General features: G+C 39.0%; 1 protein-coding gene across 3 annotated transcripts in view; it reads right to left on the reverse strand.

Annotated features, from left to right (window-relative positions):
- Nucleotides 1–402: 402 nt before the first annotated feature.
- LOC127639138 (caprin-2-like) overlaps nucleotides 403–12,156 on the reverse strand; it is a 13,054-nt gene continuing 1,300 nt past the window's right edge. For all 3 annotated transcript variants that reach the window (XM_052121002.1, XM_052121001.1, XM_052121003.1), the window contains exons 2-21: nucleotides 11,524–11,736; nucleotides 11,351–11,413; nucleotides 11,183–11,269; nucleotides 10,771–11,009; nucleotides 9,547–9,629; nucleotides 9,261–9,398; nucleotides 9,114–9,154; nucleotides 8,594–8,836; nucleotides 8,300–8,341; nucleotides 5,645–5,764; nucleotides 5,408–5,492; nucleotides 5,264–5,313; nucleotides 5,049–5,159; nucleotides 4,790–4,876; nucleotides 3,707–3,823; nucleotides 3,360–3,531; nucleotides 3,005–3,169; nucleotides 2,613–2,719; nucleotides 1,788–1,848; nucleotides 403–1,574 (exon numbers count right to left, since the gene is read on the reverse strand). In XM_052121002.1, coding sequence (XP_051976962.1) covers nucleotides 1,012–1,574; nucleotides 1,788–1,848; nucleotides 2,613–2,719; nucleotides 3,005–3,169; nucleotides 3,360–3,531; nucleotides 3,707–3,823; nucleotides 4,790–4,876; nucleotides 5,049–5,159; nucleotides 5,264–5,313; nucleotides 5,408–5,492; nucleotides 5,645–5,764; nucleotides 8,300–8,341; nucleotides 8,594–8,836; nucleotides 9,114–9,154; nucleotides 9,261–9,398; nucleotides 9,547–9,629; nucleotides 10,771–11,009; nucleotides 11,183–11,269; nucleotides 11,351–11,413; nucleotides 11,524–11,700 — 2,751 coding nt within the window. In that variant the 5' untranslated portion in view covers nucleotides 11,701–11,736 and the 3' untranslated portion in view covers nucleotides 403–1,011. The remainder of the gene's footprint in view (nucleotides 1,575–1,787; nucleotides 1,849–2,612; nucleotides 2,720–3,004; nucleotides 3,170–3,359; nucleotides 3,532–3,706; nucleotides 3,824–4,789; nucleotides 4,877–5,048; nucleotides 5,160–5,263; nucleotides 5,314–5,407; nucleotides 5,493–5,644; nucleotides 5,765–8,299; nucleotides 8,342–8,593; nucleotides 8,837–9,113; nucleotides 9,155–9,260; nucleotides 9,399–9,546; nucleotides 9,630–10,770; nucleotides 11,010–11,182; nucleotides 11,270–11,350; nucleotides 11,414–11,523; nucleotides 11,737–12,156) is intronic.

The raw sequence follows: 12,156 nt of genomic DNA on the forward strand, positions 1-12,156 counted from the left end.
CACACTTTACTTATAAACTCTTAAATATACATTATATTAAATAGCCAGACCTTATCCAGATGTCCAGCCTACATCTCCGATGTCTGGTTAGAGTGTTTTATCTGGAAAGGATCATATTTTAACTGACATCTGCTAAACAGTTTTAAAAACCACATTCTAAATCATAAACAACTGCTGAATGTCTTGACATCCGAGGGGAACACCAATTGTAGATGAGCAAACAACCAAAACCAAAATACAATTCTTCCAGATAGAAATCACACACACACATCATATTCATATCTGGGTGATGAATATGTGCTATAAGGAAATATACCACAAGTTGCTATATTAAATAAATCACAAATAAAGCCACCACAAAAGTTAAATGCATTTTTTAATTATTCAGACACAAGAGCCATTTTGGCATCAACATTCAAGTGATTTTCAGAATGAGGACACAGTGTATATACACCGGCAAACGTAACCAAATCCCAACAAGGCCACTAAATCCAATTTTCAAAGTGCTCAACATGTCAAGTATAACCAGAAAAAAAAAAATCCTCCATTCTTGCAAAGCGATGCAAGTGTTCGGTTACCCCAAAAAAGGAAAAGGCACCAGTTGCAGACATTTGTATGGCTGGGAAACATTTTTCATCTATAATGATCAAGCATACAGGGTCATGTAGTGAACACAGGAACGAACACCACATTCATTTCTGAATGTTAAAATTTTTTCAATTTGGCGTACGCACAATAAAGCTCCTTTGGGTAACGTGTGTGCGCGCGTGTTCGCATCTTGTATAGTAAAGCTTTTTAAATATGTTTTAAAGAGAAAAAAAAATGTGGGAAGATTTGGGTAAACCCATGTAAACATCCAAGAGCAAAGATTTTACATTAATATGAACATGACTTTGTACATTTAAACATGCACATATGTAACCAAAAGTGCAATAAGTGCAGATTAACTACAGCCTTCAATAGATCCAAAATGCCCCATCTTTTTGTGTGCCTATATAATAGGACAGATGTTCAGTCCTGGTACAGAAGGAAACCAGAGAAGGTGCTGTATTTCCAGCTGCTGCCATAGATGGCACCACGATGTAGCCGCAGCCACACCTGGTCTCCCTGGAACAACTGGAGTATTGCATGGTTACTGGCGATCTCGTGGTCTGGAGCTCCATCATTGGCGTACGCAGACACCATCACCTCTTCATTGCGCATGAGGTTGACGTAGAGAGGCACACTGATTGCCAGCTTTAGGATGTGATAAATGAAGACATACGTGCCCGCAGCAGGGCAGGTGAAACGGCCGGTGGCTGTGTTGAACATTTCACCGTGGTTTGTGTGCATTAGGTCGAAGGCGATTGGCTGATCCAGAGTGCCAGGGGTGAAATTGGCAGTGCGGGCAGCGGAGAAGGCCACGCGGAGCTGGGTGAGTGGGTACACGTGAATGGGCATCAGAGTGTGTGCTCCCTGGGGGGTCATGGGGACTTCCATTTGCGTGATGGAGAGTGCATCACTGATTCCAGAGCAGAGTGGATACACACCCTCCCTGTCCGGGCTGCTTAATTGTGAGGAGTCACTCCAACCGGCTATGAAGTAGAGAGACGAGACAGAAAAAGACCATAGATTAATGGTTGCTCTGGGCCAAAAAGTCCAGGGACACTTTAGTCCCCATCTACCCCTGATTATCACAACATAAAACCTTACAGAGTAATCACTCTGTCAAGGTTTATTTTGCAGTAATGAATTAACTTTATCACTTACTCATTTTATAAGAAATTATTTTTAAATGAAATGTATACCACTGTTCCTTTGTGTTGCTGTGACTCCACCTCGTTTGAAGTTCTGCCGATGCCCATTTTCCTGTAAAACAAAATGCAAAACTACTGACTAGCCTTTAATTTTAAGGAAAATTCTGGGCTCATTACAAGTTAAGCTCAAATCAACAGCATGTGTGGCATATTGTTGATTACCAAAATGTTTTTCGAAATTGTCCCTCCTATTCTTTATTTTTAAAAAATCAAATAAAAAAGCTGGGTTACAGTGAGACAATTACAATGGAAGTGAATTGGGCCAATCCATAAACAATAAAATACTCACCATTTTTTAAAGTAAAGACACAAGACGATGTGTGTAAACATGATTTTACTGATAAAATCCCATCCTAACCTTTTCGGTGTAAAATTATAAATTTTACACCATGAAGATGACACCATAAACGACTGTAAAAACAACTTGACAGCTCAAAAGATACAGGTTTGAACAGAAGAATTAATGCAAGTGCTTTTGTTAAATTATAAGCTTCACATTTCTAACTTTAAGCCTTCCAAACACAGGCCCCATTCACTTCCATTGCAAGTACCTCATTGTAACATAAATTGTTGGCTTTTTTAAAATAAAAAAAGTAGGGACGGGAGTTTAAATAGATATTTTGGTAATTAACTTAATGCCACAAATGCAGTTACAGTTGAGCTTAATTTGTATTAAACCTGGAATATTCCTTAAGAGCAGATCAATGATAACATTAGCACAAAACTCAATATATATACAGTAAACCATAACCAAAAAATTATCTGAAACCAGTGTTTATCAAAGGTCTAAGCCCATTAAAAGACTGAATGCCTTACTCTGGACATGTAAAGAGCAGATCCAGGGTCTCGGTGAGTCGTATGGGTCTGGGACATGAAGCCCCATTCTGGAGAGCACGTATTCACTCTGTAGGCCTCGTAACCACCTACCAGTCAGATTAAAGCAACAGCCAAAAAAATTAATTGTAGTTTTCTACAACTAACTAAAGTATTTTCTATACAATCTAAATTACACTAATGCATTAATTTTACTTTACCTTCAAGTCACAAATGCACAAATAATATTTAATAGATTATTAAAAATCTAGTACAAGAATAATTGCACAGTCCTATGCACAGTGTACATAAAGGAAAAATGAGAAAAGGAAACCCCTCCACAAAGTGACCTGCATAAGTTTATGAAAGTAAAAGACCAAGGAAGAGAAAGGTACCTCTGTGGCCACCAGGTGATCTGTGTGAGTGAATCAAACCCCTGCCTGCACGAGTCATACCTCTCGCTGTCCTGCGGGGGTAGCAGGTCTGACCCAGACGAGACTGTGGCGCAGAGAATATGTGACCACCTGCACTGACAGGATACTCCAGCTGGTATTGGCCCTCTGCAAGGACGCACACACACGCACGCACGCACGCACGCACGGTAGGCAACATTTATCATCAATTATATAACATTAATAATTTTTTATTATATAATCCCAACCTCGAGTTACCGGTTGTGTGCGCGCGTGCATGAATGTGTCATTTGTACAATAAAACCTGAAATCTACAAGACAGCTCAAACAATTATACCAATCTGTAGGTCATCTACAGGCAGGTTGATTTCAGGTGGTGTCTGGGTGCTGGTGGTGGAGAAACTGGTTTTGGCTGAAGTGTAACTGAGATGCATGGACTCAGAGAACCCACTCTCATCGGAATTAATCACTGAACTCTCACTGATGGGCAGTGAGGCCACATTAAACACCTGACCGAGGAGAGAGAGAGAGAGAGAGAGAGAGAGAGAGAGAGATTTAAGCTACAAGTCAATCAGCTCAGAAGTAGAGACTAGATTTATTTGCATAATCTAAAAATGTTTGGTTAATTATGTCAAGGAGTGTGTCCATACAGAAAACGTAAGTATAAGAGTGTATTATGCTCACAGAGTGGATGTTGTGGAAGCCGTTTTCTACACTGATGGATCGGTGACTGGGTGGGGTTGTAAATGTCTGCTCAGACACAGAGGTTGACAATCCAATGCATAACTTTTGCTTTTCTGCCTGACGCATACACAAACAAAAATGTAAGTAAATCCCAGCACACTGGAAAAAGTTTGCTATTTTCGTGGCACCCCGTGAACCCCTCAATTTAATTTCCACTTGCAAAGCCACCATTAAACTTTCCAGACCTGAACTCATCAAGGCTACAGACTTTAACGCAAGTAATTTAAAATATCATTAAAGTCTGCAAGTTAATCAAAACCAGAGTAGTGGACAACCAATATGGGATTTCCCAGTGGCAGATGCCAACACCAAGACAGCAAGGTGGTGAATTTAAATTTATGGCAGCAAATGGTTTTTTATTGAATTATTCATGTAATATTTACAAAAGTCTCATTCAATTCAGTCAATAGTTTGATCAGTTGATGGCAATAAAAAAATTTTAAAAAGTTGCTAATATATATATATATATATATATATATATATATATATATATATATATATATATATATATATATATATATATATATATATATATATATATATAAATAAATAAATAAATAAATAAATAAATAAAAGGCCATAAAATTAGGCTCAGAAGTACAGCAGAATTCCCACAACCTTCTTTTGCTTTGACTATATTCACAACAGAATGAACTGTGATGCCATATTTTCATTACATATGAATGGTTATAAAAATAATACAAAATAAATCATAATACTAATTAGGCTAATAAAGATGCAACAGAAGACCAAGGACAGTCTGAAAAACATTTATGTTGGGAATTTAAGGAATAGTTCACCCAAAAAAGAAAGTTCTGTCTATTTTTTCAGTGAAAGTCTTGCTGTCCATTGCACATTCATGATAAAAGCTCAATGACAGTGGTACATCTTTACGCAAGAACTTTAAACCTCGTGTTCTGTCAAATCAAAACTACATGGATGTTGAGTAAATGACAATTCTCACTGTTCAGAAGAACAATCCCTTTAAAATACTCCTGTTGGATTTAGCAGGCCAGTCCTAACCTGTACAGAGCTCAGGTTTTCTAGAGGGAGTGAGATTGAAGATCCCCTTCGGTACAAAGGTGGAGAGGTGAAGCCCTCACCTTGCTTCTACACACACACACAAACCATGAATAAACCGTATGGTTTTGTATATTACTAAACCGATAGTTATTAGTGCTATAGACAAATATCCACAAACTACAGTGGTCTCAGAAATTTTGCTTTAAATTCACACTCCAAGCAGAATAATGAGGAAAAACAAATTGCTTGTGACTCTTACATGTGGTTCATCTTCATGGTGTAGATCAAGGTCAGAGCCATTCATAGAACCATCTCCATTTGACAGACTGTCTTTCCCTTCACCAGAGAGCAGGATGTGTAAGGGAGTAGACTAGGATTACAGAAGAACTTCATTTTAGAGTGTCAAAAGACGATTGTGACCCCTGTCATGTCAGGATTTGGTAATATAGAAAGTGCTGCAGCTAAATTGCTTACATGTTGGGACTGAGCAGGAATATCTGATGGACTTGTTAATTCCCTTTGTGCTGTATATAAGAAACAGAAAAATGTAAATGCAAGGTTTGGACTTTGACCTGTTTTAATTGTGTAACGCATGTATAATATGGAGTTGTCGCGTACCAAGGGGAGTAGAGGACCCAGGATACGGACGGCATTTCTTTGATCGAATGCTACTAGGGGACGTTTCCTCATCCAGAAGAGACTCCTAGAAATATTTGTTAGGGTTAAGATACTTCTCTGAACCAGGAGTAGCAAAAGTTTGCATGAGCAACAAAACAAAGAAAAATACATTTAAATTAAACTTTTCCTTCAATGACAAGAGCTTGGATAAATCCTGAAAAATGACTTTAATCATGCCTGCATGAAGCTGAAGGAGCCAGAGATCTGGTCCATCAGGGACTCCAGCTGCTGTTTGCGCTGAACTGGATCTTTAGGTAACAGAGATGGAGAGCTGAACACTTCCACTGCCACAAGAATCTAAAAGTCACAGCATAAAACATGTAGACAAATGCACAGACAGCTGGTCATAATCTTAAAATAAACCTTGAGGGTGATCGGACCCTGAATTTAATCTTGCTGAAAAAGGTTTATTTTGTGAAAATGTCCGACTAACTGTCTTTTATTCTGTTTATTACACTGTTACTTGTTAATAAATGGATATGAAATATTGATTAGAGTTCAATTCATTTTATGTACAAGGAAAGACTGCAAAGTGATATGAAAAACAGTAAACTTGCAGTGTAGGAGATTATGGCAGGGAATTAATATCACAGGCTTCAGTCGTGAAGACTACTGCTTCTCTCCCGGATGAGCTTAATACTTTATGCTCATTTCAAGGGAAACACCGCCCTCGTAGAGAGAGCTCTCGTGGCTGAAGCTACAGAGGTTAGTTCACTCAGTCTCTGTAGTGGACATAACCCAATCCTTCCGACGGGTGAATATCCGTAAAGCCGCAGGTCCAGGCGATATTCCGAGCCACGTTTTGAGCATGCTGAACCAAATGGCTGGTGTTTTTACCAGACATTTTCAACCATTCCAACTCCTTGTCTGTGGTCCCCACATGCTTTAAATCATCCACTAGTGTGCCTATACCAAAGCAATCCAAAATCACTTGCTTAAATGACTGGCATCCGGTTGCTCTGACCCCCATCATCAGCAAATGCTTTGAGGCTAATCAGAGATTACATCTGCTCTGTGCTGCCTGCCTCACTGGACTCACTGCAGTTTGCGTACCGCAACAACCACTCCACTGATGTTGCCATTGCATTTACGCTACACACTGCTCTCTCCCACTTTGAAAAAGGAACACCTGTGAGAATGCTACTTGTAGACTACAGCTCAGCATTCAACACCATAGTGCCTTCCAAGCTTGATGTAAATCTCCAGGCTCTGGACCAAAACCGCTTACTGTGCAGCTGGATCCTGGACTTCCAGTCAAGCAAATGCCAGGTGGTTGCAATGGGCAGGAACATCTCATCACTGACCCTCAACACTGGAGCCCCCCAGTGTTCTCAGCCCACTCCTGTATTCCCTGTACACACATGACTGTGTGGCAACACGTAGCTCCAATGCCATCATTAAGTTAGCTAATGATACGACGGTGGTAGGTCTGATCACAGCCTACAGAGTGGAGGAGCACACTCTGACACCCTGGTGTCAGTAACACAACAATGACCAAGGAGCTTGTGGTAGACTTCAGAAGACAGAGAACACAGCCCCATCACCATCAATGGAGCACCAGTACAGAGCCAGCAGCTTCAAGTTCCTCAGTGTCCACATCACTGAGGAACACACATGGTCCATCCATGCAGAGGTCGTTGTGAAGGCTCCCAGCACAGTCTCTTCCAGAGACAGCTGAGGAACTTTGTAATGAACCACCACATCCTCAAATGGGATTACACCAGCACTGTAGAGAGCATCCTGACTGGCTGCATCACCGCCTGTTACAGCAACAGCACTGCCCTCAAACACAAAGCCCTGCAAAGGGTGGTGCAAACTGCCAGACACATCATTGGAGATGAGCTTCCCTTCCTCCAGGACATCTATACCAGGCGGTGTGTGAAAAAAGCTTGGAGGATCACAGACTCGTCACCCAAGCCATGGGCTGCCCTCAAAGCTACCATCAGGCAGGCGGTATCGCAGCATCAGGACCTGCACCAGCCAACTTCACGACAGCTTCTTCCCCCAAGTAATCTGACTTTTGAACTCTTGATCGCTCACAATACATATATCAGCACCGCACTTCATTAGCCTCAGACTGGACTCACATTTGATACGTCCATTAACAACACACTGGCAACTGACTATCAACTGACAGCTGAATGTCAACACAACACGTCACAGTGGTGAAATATATCTATTAAACAAATTCTGACCACAGAATCAGACAGAGTCGAGTAGTATTAAAGGGTTTAAAAAAAAAAATTAAAAATAAAATAATTCTTGGTTAAATGCATGTCAAGCTCAAATCAACACCATTTGTGTTGATTACCACAAATTGACATCCCACAATTTCTGGGTTGCAGTGAGGCACTTACAATGGAAGTGAATGCGGCGAATCATTAATACGCAACAATAAAATACGCTTTAAAAGTATAGCCACAAGATGTAAACAATATGGATGTTAACATGATTTTAGTGATACAATTGCTTACTAGCCTTTTCTACGCAAAGTTAAATCCAATTTTAAAACTTCGTTGCCATAAAAACATAATGCCGTAAATTCTGTAATCCCGCAAAAAAAAAATTATTTAAAACAACTTTAATCTCAAATAATGCACAAGTTTTAACTGAAGAATTACATTTCTATAAAATTATAAGCTTCACATTTCTGCCTTTAAACCCTCAAATGAAAATTGGCCCCATTAACTTCCATTGTACAGTAAGTGCCTCTTTTTTTCTTTAAGAAATGGAGGGACAAGTCAAAATGCATTTGTGGTAAATCAAAAACCTGGACTATTCATTTAACTGGGGTCGAACATTACAATGTTTGGATTTATCTGAAGAACTTACCGATTTGGAGTCATGATCCCCCTTGCTCTTCCCCTGTCGTTTCTAGGGATGACAAAAACAAAGCCAGTTTTTCCCCCCACATTTTACTGGACTATATGTTTAAGAAAAAAATGGGCTGTAAATATTTTGTTGCCAAAGCCAAATATGCTTCAACAATGGCTCAGCAAATCATAGGCAGTCAGATGAGAAAACCATTTCACAACTCTTCGCAAACTGCTAACATGCAAGTAATGGTTCAGCATCAAAAATTTTCATATTTATTTGCCACTTTGTCTATAGACAGTGTTTTTTCACCTCTTTAGGGTCTGTTGTGTGGCTCTTCATGGGATCTTGAGTCTTCGGAATCAATCCAGCCACCCCTTTCCACGGCTTCTGTATGGGAGACACTGGAGGATCGGAAAACTCAATTTCCCATGAGTCCGGAGGCTCCCTTTCCTTCATTGCCAAAAACTCATCCTTCCAGTTGTGATGTGCCGTTTTCTCATCCGGACTACACCCCTTGACACCAATTTCAGGTAGGTATCGTCTGTTAAGAAACTGGCATCATTCAGAAGTTACGGATCTGCTTGTTTCTACAACTTATTGAAATTCATACATCACACAAATAAATCTTGATGACTTAAGGGATCATTTGACAAAATATCTTCATTTAGGTCAAAATCCATGTTACTTTTCCCCCTACAAAATCAGTCAATGGTGACTGAGGAGATAATTCTGCTCAATATCTCATTTTGTGTTAAAGGGGTAAAAGTCAAACACCATAAGTTTTGGGCAAACTATCCCTTTAAAGACTGTCAGTATTTGTTATTTTTACCTCTTTTGAAGGCACTTCTTTTGCGCTCCGTTTCACCGGTGCTAAAAACACAGAAGAACACCACATTATTTGTTATGGACTTAAAATATTGGTCTCCATTTTGAAAAGATAGGTGGTTGAATTTTAACTTAACTTTGGAAGACTCACTGGAAAGGCTACATGACCTGGATGGAGGGTCAGACTTTTGGTTTTCGGTCTTCTCCTGGTTATTATTTTGAGGAAGTGATATGTGATCAAAGAAGCCACAGTCTACTAGTCGAAGAAGCTTATCCTTCATGTGCTTATCTGTGGAAGAACAATAGCGTCTAAATAGGAGTAAACACACTGACTCCGCAGAATGACAACTTATTTTAACAAAGTGAGACCGATTCAGTCTTTGATAATATCAATAAACAGTGATTTGCTAAAATACCAGATTGAGCCAGAAACTAACATGTCGAGCCAGCAACAGTCTTTTCTTTCCCTTCCATCAGCTCCCAGTAAACAATAGCAGCCTGTTCCATCTGATCGTCTAAACTACAGCACAAAACAGGAAAATCAAGCCACAATAGACACTACTACAATAACTATACAATACTGTAAAGACAAAAGAATGGAAATACAGTACACCACATACCAAATGCACACAGCTACAGATTTTTATATAAATTTATATATAAATATATAAACAAGCAATTAGAATACAAATGTTCAGCTTCTCCAGTTGTTTGTGCATTCATAATAATTAAGCTTTACATGTTTCAATTTCATAAATCTCCAAATGAAAATGAGTAAATCTACCAAAATACTTTTGTTTTATTAATTTAATTGTTAAAATTACACAATTCTATTTGATTTAATATTATTTTGAAATGCATAAAATCCTAAAAAAAAAAAAAAAAAGGACTTGTGCTGATTCACCAATAAATCATTCAACTATTAGTGAACCAATTTGAACAATTTCACAGCAGCACATAACTAGGAAAATGTAATTTCACTATACAGTTTAAGGATTTTAAGATAATTAATTTCTATTAATAACTTTTCCAGATATGGTTTGATCGTTTATTGGCAACTAAAAAAAAAAGAGCACGCAGTAATCCCCCCCCAAATAAAAAAAAAAAAAAAAGTTGAATAGTTGAAGTAATGAATTTTATTAGAAAAACATGTATAAAATCATGACCACTCACATGAGATAAAGACTCCAGTCATATCAGTAACCTTATAAAAGCGGTTTTATTCTACATGGGGCAGGGGCGCCCTCATGGGGGCTGCCATTTTAGAAGCACATGACCAGCTGAATACTACTTGCTTAATCTCAGTAAGTCTTGTTATTGGACACTTTCACTCTTGGATTAAACTAATCTTGACTGATTGTGAATAGTGAATTTCTACAATGGCATCGGAAACTGAAAACAATTGATTTTGAATGATGCTGCTTCCACACCAGTAGGTGTTACTGCAAGACCAAGATGACAAGCAAAAAGTTACTGAGTGCACCTTTAACGCCATGCCAGCTTCCATGGCTATTTTTATGGCAAAAACCATGTCAAATGTAATAAAATGTAAAAAACATTATAAACATTGCCATAAATTGTTCCATGACTGTAGGAACCCAGTGGACTTTATTAGTCCAGAGGCCCAGTGTGTGTGTGATGTGTAACTTTGCATCACAAACCTCATTCTATGGTCTCTTTTGCATCCTAGTAATGAAGCCAGATCAAGCAGGTTCTCAATGTCCTGTGTGGACAGGTAATGGGAATGTTGTCTCGAATTGCTAAATTTTCTCTGGACATCCTCTCTCTGCAGACTGTGGAGGACATACTGGACCTGAAGCATCAGGCTCAGACGTCTCCTCTCTGCCTCAAACCTATTCAACTTCTCTTGACAAACTGCTTTCCGCTGAGCCTTCAGCAACTAAAGAGCCAATAAAAACAGAAAGCAGCACAGCTGGCCATCAACGCCCTAAATTCTTGGACATTTTAATTTATACACATACAGCACAATTTACTAGAGAACAACTGCTATATACTGCACAGACATGGAGTATCTCCTTAATTTATGAATTGGTGTATGTGGCAGAATCTTACATCTTGTGTGAGGGCACCAAGGGTTTTCTGCAGCTCTTGAGCAAATTTAAGATTGTGGACCACCTCCTCGTATTTCCCCACAGCTTCCTACAATACAAAACAGGAGTCTTTGATATGGAATGAAGCCCCATATCCTACAATGTAACACACAGAGTGAAGAATATTTACCAGTTGGTCTTGATTTAGGGTTTCACCGTTCTTCAGCCTCTCATTATATCCCTCCAGTTTCAGCTGGAAGAAACAAAAATAGCTTGTTTTACAACAAAAGCAACACTAAAATAAATGCCAAATTAATAAACTTTTTTTTTTTTTTTTTTTTTTTAAACTAGACATTAAGGCACCTTCTTTTTCTCAATGTTGCGGATCTTGTGCTTAAGGCAGATAAGGCCATCCTCAATAAACTTCTCATAGCCGTAGTAGGTGGTCAAGGAGGAGTTGAGGGTGAGCTGGAGGGCGGGGAGTGCTCGAGAAGAGTCAGATTTAGGGCTGCCCTGCCCATGGTCCATCTCCACTGCCATCTCTAGACTCCGAGATGAACCATGTTCTTATTGTCTCTGAAGAGGGAGATTTTAACAGAGGGGTCGATCATTTATTATTGAAATATAAACATACTAGCACACATGGAGGTTAGGTTAACAGGAAGCACTAGGTAATACAAAATATTTTGATCATACCTATGTGTGGAACACTAATTACTTAAATACCTCACAGTACATACGGTTTATAATTATTTATTTTTTTACACTGTATAATCCGGAAACAATTTGTTTTATGGTTTACTTTCATGTTGCCTTTATGTCCTTTTTGGTGCTTGAAAGGATTAGACCACAGTGACTTGCATTGTATGAACAAAGACACCTCATACGTTCCTCAAAATCTTCATTAGTGCTCCGCAGAAGAACGTTGTTCAAATTGGAAGGCATGAGGGTGAGTAATTGATGAGGATTATCATTAATGGGTAAACCATTTTAAGG

Source organism: Xyrauchen texanus, chromosome 47, assembly GCF_025860055.1.
Source record: "Xyrauchen texanus isolate HMW12.3.18 chromosome 47, RBS_HiC_50CHRs, whole genome shotgun sequence".
NCBI lineage: Eukaryota > Metazoa > Chordata > Actinopteri > Cypriniformes > Catostomidae > Xyrauchen > Xyrauchen texanus.